This window comes from Dryobates pubescens, chromosome Z (assembly GCF_014839835.1).
Source record: "Dryobates pubescens isolate bDryPub1 chromosome Z, bDryPub1.pri, whole genome shotgun sequence".
NCBI classification, from domain to species: domain Eukaryota; kingdom Metazoa; phylum Chordata; class Aves; order Piciformes; family Picidae; genus Dryobates; species Dryobates pubescens.
In genome coordinates, this window is record NC_071657.1 from 106,408,628 (window position 1) to 106,417,356 (window position 8,729).

General features: G+C 46.6%; 1 protein-coding gene across 1 annotated transcript in view; it reads right to left on the minus strand.

The window, feature by feature from the left end:
- SLC2A13 (solute carrier family 2 member 13) overlaps nt 1–7,745 on the minus strand; it is a 127,833-nt gene extending 120,088 nt beyond the window's left edge. The window contains exon 1 of the mRNA XM_054177901.1: nt 6,922–7,745. Coding sequence (XP_054033876.1) covers nt 6,922–7,468 — 547 coding nt within the window. The 5' untranslated portion in view covers nt 7,469–7,745. The remainder of the gene's footprint in view (nt 1–6,921) is intronic.
- Between the last annotated feature and the right edge of the window lie 984 nt (nt 7,746–8,729).

The window sequence follows — 8,729 nt, forward strand, 5'->3', positions numbered from 1 at the left end:
AAGCTGTGCCAGGGGAAGTTTAGGCTCAAGGCGAGGAGAAAGTTCTTCATGGAGAGAGTTGTTCGCCATTGGAAGGTGCTGCCCAGGGAGGTGGTGGAGTCACCATTCCTGGAGGTGTTCAAGAGGGGACTGGATGTGGCACTTGGTGCCACGGTCTAGTAGTCATGAGGTCTTGGGTGACAGGTTGGACTTGATGATCCTTGAGGTCTCTTCCAACCTTATTGATTCTATGATATTTTTTTTTCCCCTCAAAACTGCCTCATCACTCAGGAGCAGTAGAATATGCTCATTGATGTAAAATATCCACTCAGAAAGGACAAGAACCAAGCTCAGTGCCAGGTGCTTCTGGAAAACATCATCTCTATCAAGAGACAAGAAGCTTTCCATATTAACTACAGAAGACAAACCCTCTCTAGGCAGCTGCTCCCTTGCTAAATTATACTGGAAAAATCAGAGAGGGGGGAAAGAAAAGTTTAGGCAGAGAAGCCGGGGTGAGAGCTCCTGAATGCATACAAGTGGAAGACCCATCTCTCCAGGGGAATGAGGGCACGAGACCTGAGAGACTAAAGGACAAGCCCAAGTTGCATAGTTGCATGTGTCAACATACTTTTTTCTTTTGTTGGCTTTTTTTTTTTCTTTCTTATTTTCTATTTAAATACACACAATGGCTTCAGTGGCTGAGCCCACTAACACTACAGCCACATGAAGAGACAGATGACCAGAAGCAATTCCGGTTTTAGGTTTTCAGCAGCTCCAATGACTGTCCCACTGGACACAGCCTCTTCACAAGCTTCACACCAAAAAGACCAACCATATAGGTTAGGTAACAAAAACTCCATAGCCATAAAAATATCTGCAAACAAACCCATCCATCAGGAACATTATACTTCCACAGTACCAGCATGCAACACAGCCACAGTCATCCAGTTTGAGTTCAGTCATTTTAAGCATAAATCATTAGTCCTCATGACTTCTGTAGAATTTGCAACTCACAAGCTTACCATACAGTCATGGAGTAATCTCCATGACTAGGTTTTTTTAATTATTACTATTCATGTATTTAGAAATACAATATATTATATAAAAGCCTCACTTCACATCATACAACTAATTATCTTGAAGTCTATTGATAATGAGATAAGGAAACAATACAACTGAAAAACACCCTTCTACATTTTTCTGTCACATCATCAGGCAAAACAATAATGGAGTCAGTAATAGTGAACCAAGTAGTACTGTGTACCCTGTCCAATGCATACATAGTTAAGAGAACTTCAGAAGACACATTTTTTTAGCTTCATGTATGTACTCCTGGTACACTGCAAGATCAAAGCTCCAGTCAGAAGTTAATCTATCCTCTTGGAATCTTTTGCGCAAGAACAGATGAAGCTCTTAAGATGGAGAGATCCAACCTTAAGCTCACACAGTAACATCTGTAGCCACATAACCTGGAAACTTGCGTGAACATCTCTGATCAGGTGCAGTACAAGAGCTGATTTCAGCAACACAGCTGTCTCTCTATTCCTTTCCATCCCTACTGCAAGCTTACACTAACAAACCATTGCCTGTAGGAGGAGGGCTGTTTTCAGATAGCTTTGTAAGACTATAGGGAAGATTTGCCTTTGCTCGAGTTAGAGAAAGCTATGTTTTGTCTTTGACTCTGAGAGTAATGTAAACACCTTGTAACTGAAGGAGAGAGGCTGGGCAGAATTTGGTTGGATGTGTTAAAATATTGTTATTTTGACCTATTGTATGCCTTAATTACATGTATGCCAGTAGAAAATGACCAATTGAGATGTGACACCTGTGCCCTCTGATAGACTATATAACTTTGCTGTATAATGTAATAAACTTCTTTGCCTGCTTACATCTGGTCCTGAAAGCATTGGTTGAGGCGAACACAACATCTATAAAACATCTATAATTGCCTCTGAAGGGAGAAACAGCCTGTGAATCTCTGGGTTGAAAATTAAAGGCATCTGTCAGAAGCAGCACAGCATATCTGGGGGCTGATGGTCACTTCCCCTCCAAAAATGTGCTACAGTATGAAGTCCTTTAAAACAGTGTGGGCACTCAGAAACTGAACTCTGAAACTTCAGAACTTCACGATTTGGGGAAGGAAAGGAGGAGCTTAATCTCTAATTTTTTTCCAAGATAAAAATACATAGCACCTGAAAAAGCTTAGTTGTATGCTAAAGAGAGAAGGGGAGGAGGAAAAAAAGGCAAACACACAACAAAACCCACAAAACCACAGTCACATAGATCTTCAATAGGCAACAGATCATACTAGTTATTTTCCAATGTTTTCACAGCACACAGGGTACTCCAGCTGATATGGTGTGCCTTACCAGGTACACTTACTACCACTGTAAAGGTAATGCAGAGTTGGTACTACATGCTTTGGTTAAATTTGTTTATTTTTGCTATTTGCTATGACCTTACTGGCAGTAGAAGCCAGTTCAGCCCCACCAGGGGAGCCCTGAATCATGTGTCAGGGCTTTTCTCTCCCACCTAATTCTGTCTCCAGTCTTGTTTCCTCTCCTCAGTAAATGACCTACATATGCAGTTTAAAAGATCCTACCAGGAAAACTACACATTACATTCAAACACAAACATTACATTCAAACACAAACATTACATTCTACTACATTACATTCAAACATCTTTAAAAAAGTACTACAGACATGTTGAGTATAAAGCAAGCACTGAGCAGTAGGCTCACACTGTGAGGATCCATCACACACCAGTAAAGACAGGGGCACAAAGGATTAACCAGTCTAGTCTCCATTGCACTGCAGACCTAGTAACAGAGTGCATGCACACAGCGTAGTCCTAAGAAATAATTCTGCATTCATGAGGGTTTGGGTGCATTAACATGACAGGAGAATCTAATCATCCAGATAATGATTGTACATTAAGATGCAAATAACTTTGCAGGAGCAAGCTTAATTCTGTCACTTCCTAAACTCTGTATAGCTCAAACAGCTTTCCTTCCACAGCTGGTACACAAACGTTCTTGAAAAAGGGATCTGAACAGCAGAGTACCTGAAATACCATGCCAACACCCACTTACATCAGCTGCAGGCTTAAAACCTTCAGCATCCTCAGAAGACAGAATGATAAACTGCTCCTGCAGTGGACTGGTGAGCTGCTGGCCAATGGGTTCAGACAACAAAGTGATTGTAAAATTAGGACACTAGGCTGATTACAGTCTAAGAAAGCAAGCAACTTTGCAAACATGGCCATTATTATCCTTTGTTGTTTCTATCATGTTTAGTCCCAGTGCTTACTCTACTTAGTCACCACTTGCTTTCTTAAGGCAACAAGCTTTCAGTAGAACTAGCACTCATCTATAGCCATGCCTAGCTCTAAGTTTTGGTGTTTCAGTTCCAGTGTGTCCTCAAACTTTGACAGGACCAAAGACAAGCTGAAGTGAAGAGCCTAGCTTTCCTGCCAAGTATGAAAAGTACAGAAGCCAACAAAAGGCAAAACCTTCGATCCCATACTATGTACAGTTGGTCAGCCTTCAACAACAGACCAAGGCCTTCAGCATTATTATATGCAAAAGGTCCAAATATGCTTTGTACCAATGACATTCTTCCTAGCTAAGCTTACATAAAGTGCTACCAGGCACAGGTAATCCAATTTCCTAAATGCTTGAATTCTGCCCTCATTTGCAGTAATGAATATCCATCCAGATGTTGCTTTCCTGACACAGGGTCACCCAAATTCCTAAAGCATCAGGGACACCACAGCTGCTTAGGAAGGGGCAGGCACGGGGGAGAGAATGATGGCCATAAGCTTGTTTTTAAACCATTTTCTCTGAAGTTGCCATAAACTATGCATTTAGAAATTCAGACCTGAAAAGATCTAAGCATCTTCTAAGCTCATGCAAAATGTAGTTTTGGTTTGGTTTGTTTGGGTTTTTTCACTCTCTATATTTTGTATTTACACTGAGCAGAGGGAATGAAGGAGAGAATGGGCACGGGAGGGCAGGAGAATGTAACTGTTTTCAAACATAAAAATCTGTTCAAGATTTGTACTACAAGATGATTTTCACTTGCCCTTGAGAGGTCTTTATGTTCCAGAAACATCTCCTTCCATAATTGTTTGGAAGAAAAGAGGTATTCTATCTCAAAACAGCTCTGCAGAAAACGGCAAGAAACAGACAAGTGAGAACCGTTCCTCATTTCAGCACATATTGAGTGTGTCTCATCCTTTAAACTTCAACTGTAGCCCTTTACAAATCAGTCAGGAGAAAAATGGCTGTTTTCTCACATAGACCCAATTAACACAGATCTGTCCTGTACCGGTGCCGGTGGAAGAAATTCCCATAAGCAACCATCACTACATCTGCTTTTACAGCACCATAGTACTGCCCATAACACATTCTTTTATTAAATGTAAGCAAACATATTTCTGGAATAGATCTCTTGATGTGCAGTTGACAGAAAGCTACAGGGAAAACCACAAAAATTACATAGTTAAGAAGTTTTTACTGGTCTGCTGGTAGGAAAGCATTTCATAACTCCACACCATCGCACCCTTAAAATTGAGCAGTTCACACTGTCACTGAAGTGTCACATTACAGAGTGATCTCTTTACACCAATGCTAGGCTGTAAAATGATAGAGGTTTCCAAGAGAAGAAAGGGAAGAAACTGGTTAAATGTTTCACCAATTTCTAGCGCCTTCATGAAGTTATCCAAGCTCCCTCTGGTGGGGGATTTCATGCAGGGATTGTTGCAATTTGCTATACAAGAACAGGTTTGCACCACGTTTTTTTCTTTTGTAAAATAAATCTTATTAGAATTGAACTTTGCAATTCTTGTGCTATTTCAGCCACAGCAATTTAAGTTAATGTTTTGTTTTCGGCCATAAACTCCATCATATAAATAACAATGACTTTTGATGAAAAGAAGAAAACGTATTTCTAAAATACAAATTAGTGTCTTTGTGCTCCAAAATCCTCAGAACATTTCTCTGTTCTTCAGCCCTCCAGAGCCACAGCAGAACCACCACCTCTTTCCCCACACAACAGCTATAGGAACTATACACAACAGCTATAGGAACCAAGAAATCCTAACTCTGAATTTCCATTTCTGTATTTTATATATTAATTATATTAAGCCTCGAGTCTCGCATCCCTCCAACAATACCAGTGTCATTTATTTGTACCACTAAGAGCCAATTCCAACATGCCTCTGTATCTCTCTACAAGACACACAGAGGAGTCAAGCAAACCCCCCGCTCTTCCCACTCAAGCTGTCAATGTAACCAGTTACAGTCAAAGAACATGAGGAGCTTTACAACCATAAAAGTATACCAACTTTGATATTTTTAGTACCTACCACTAAACCCGCGTACTGTGTATTGCCACCAAAATACGTCTTCTGCCACCACACAGTCAAACTTCGTTTTCTTGTCTCCTGAACATTCTGCAGTCTTAAGTTTTGATTTTTTTTTTAAAAAGCAGAGGCAGCATTTGAAAAATAAAACCCAACCACCTGGCTCAGGGAAAACTGCAACATGAAAAAGATGCCCTTTACCATACAGGAAAATCAGCAGAAGACCTTTCAAGAATAGAATTGATTTTATTTCTGACAACCCTTATTATGACTTATGACAGAGCACTGGAACAGGCTGTCCCGAGGGGTCATGGAGTCTCCTTCTCTGGAGACTTTCAAGACCCATCTGGATGCATTCCTGCACTAGACTGTATGGTCCTGCTCTGGCAGGGTGGTTGGACTTGGAAGATCTCCTGAGGTCCCTTCCAACCCCTAACATCCTGTGACTATTTTCTTTAATAAGACCATGAACTGTATCACAGCAAGTGAGCCTATAACAAGCCAGAGAATTCAAAAGTTGTTCAACGGCAGAGAAACAGAATATTGCTATGTAGAAGAAAACAAGTCTAATTCTCACTTTGTCCTCATGCCTTTAGACAGGGAGGGTTGGAAGACAACAGTAAGAAAGACCTATTTCTCTTTTTTTGCGTTTTTTAACATGCTGTGGTCCAAGGACTCTGAGTAACCTCAACCAGCCCATCATGGATGCTGAGTATAATTCAAATTAGTGCCTGACAGGACAGCAGCTGAAGAGCAACCACAATTCTGAGGATATTTAGGAAACAGCTGGCACAGAAGCCAGTCTCGAAGATCAGAGGAAAAACCCTTCATCAAGTTCTCTGGGACAACTATAAAGTTTTACCAGAACCTACTGCTTGCAAATTATACAATGCATACAGGAAAACAGCATCAGGACACTATTAATGAAATCAAAAACCTTCCAAAGCAAGTGTCATCTCATTTGACCTGCAAGATCGCCACCTCATTTTGTCCCAAAAAGCAATCCTGTAATGCCGAATGAAAAGCAACGCTGTACAGTGATCCAGAAGAGAGGTGTTTACAGCTCAGAAAGCGAGGCATTTTCTCCTGCTCCCTTCTGACTTCCCAAAACCTCCTCAAATGCAAAGCTTACAGCGTGAGATGCTGACGCTGATAGACCGACCACCCTAAAGATGAACTGGCAGAAAGGATGTGAAACCATCCTCCTCACACAGAAACCAAGCAACTGTCCCCCAAAAGGGCTAGGACTACACTACCTGCAAGTAAAAACGAAGAGGGCAAGCATACACAATCCCTCCACACCTTTGCGCTATCGCCAGCAGACACTTCTCCTGACCTCAACTCAGTTAAGCGTTTCTCTCGCCAGCAACCGAGCACTCAATCCCCAGATGCCAACGTTCGCCTTTTGTTTGCGGGCTGTCTTACACGAACGGGTTGCAGAAACGAGGTTTTGAGGCTCAGTGAAACCTGTCTCGCGGGGCAGCTTTTCCCCGGGTGGGGCACAAGCCCGGGAAGGGGAAGGCGAGGGTACTGCAGCAATCGTGGGGAAGCCCGACGGGCCAGCGCGGCACTCACCGATGCCCAGCCCCACCACCACGCGTCCCCCCAGCAGGGTCTCCTTGTCGCGGGCGGCGGCCAGCACGCCGGCCCCAGCCGTGAAGAGGCCGCTGGCCAGCAGAATGCAGGGCCGCCGACCACATAGCCCGTTGAGGACGCCGCCGGCCAAGGCGGAGAGAGCGGCGGCGCCCACCGTGCTGGAGACGAGCAGCTCCTGCCAGAGGGCGTCCAGGTTGAGCTCTCTCTTGAGGAGGAGAAGGGCGCCCGACACCACGCCGGTGTCGTAGCCGAAGAGGAAGCCCCCAAGGGCGGAGAAGACCGACACCACATAGACGAAACCGGGGGTCTCATCCTGCTGGAACTGCCTCCGCGCCGCCCTCTCCAGATCGCCACCCGACGCGGTGCTGTTGAGGCTGGAGCACGACTCGGCGGTGATGAGGCTCCGCTCGCCCGCCGCCGCGCCCGAGGCAGCGGAGCCGTCCGCCTGGCGCCGCCGCTTCTCGCCCATCAGGTTGCTCAGGCTCCGCAGCGTGTACTCCACATTGTCGCTGGCCTTGCGGGACATGGGACGGCCGCGGCAGCTCCTGCCCCTGCCGAGGGAGGGCACGGGGCTGAAGCGGGCGACTGCCAGGCGACTCTAGCTACAACCGTGGGGCTGCTGCTGCTTCTGCTCCTCACCCCGCCCGCCCCTCTCGGGCTGCGCTCAGCCGGGTCGCATAGTGCCCCCCTGCCGCCGAACAGACTTGAGGGGAAGTTGCCCGCCTCGGCCGCCGCTCCCAGCTTCCAGGCGGAGCTGGAGGCGGGCGGCGACAGCCCCGAGCGCGGCCCGGCGGGCGCCAGGAGGCGGGTTCGCTCCCTCCCTGCTCCGCCGTGGCGCGCACGGCTCCGCATGCGCAGCGCTCGCGCACTGACCGCCGCGACGCCAGCGCCGCCACCCCGCCCCGGTCCGGGAGTTGCTGGCAGCGGCGGGGCTGGAGCGCCGTCTTCGGAGGCGCTGGGAGAAGGCAGGAAGGGAGCCCCTGGGCGGGTAGGCGTCGTGCAGTCCCGAGGGATAGCTTCACCGATGCGCCGCGGTGGTGGCGCTAGAGTAGGGAGTGTTCTTGCTGGGCGGCCCCCGCCTGTGCAAAGGGGAACGGGCTGCCGGCTTCGCCCACCTCCCTACGCGACTCGCCGCTCTGCCGGGGTCTCGTTGGCCAAGTGGCTGTCGTACCTAAAAATCGTAGTTAAATTATCTGGATCATTTACACAGAGACAACGTTTAAATTTCTGAAGTGCTGAGTAACCCAAAAGGTAACATTTCGACCAGTTGTTCAGAGGGAGACCGGTTTGTTACCGTATAGAAGAAAAGTTGCTCTCGTCTGTACTCAGAGCATCGTGTGTTGGTAATTCCCTCTCTCAGATTTTTCTTGTTCGGCGTTTTCAGCAGAAGACCGGGCCTGCGCAGGGCTGTGGCGGCTAGCGGCAACGCGCCAAGAGGTGCCCCTTTCCTCGGGCAGTCGAGCAGCCCCTGTGGGCTGGTGCACAGGGCAGCCTCCTCCAGAGGCAATGTAAACGTAGGGAAAAGAAGTCACACTAGAATGTTGTCATTTGTGCCACGGAGGGATCTGGGCAGACTGCATTGATGGGCCGAAGCTAATTGTATGAACTTCCACAAGGCCAAGTGCTGGGTCCAGCACTTGGGTCAGAAGAACCCTATGCAGACTTGAGGAAGAGTGTCTTGAAAGCTGCCCATCAGAAAAGGACCTGGAAGTGTTGGTCGACAGGCAGCTGAATATGAGCCAGCAGAGTGCTCATTGGCCACGAAGGTCAACGGCATCCTGGTTTGT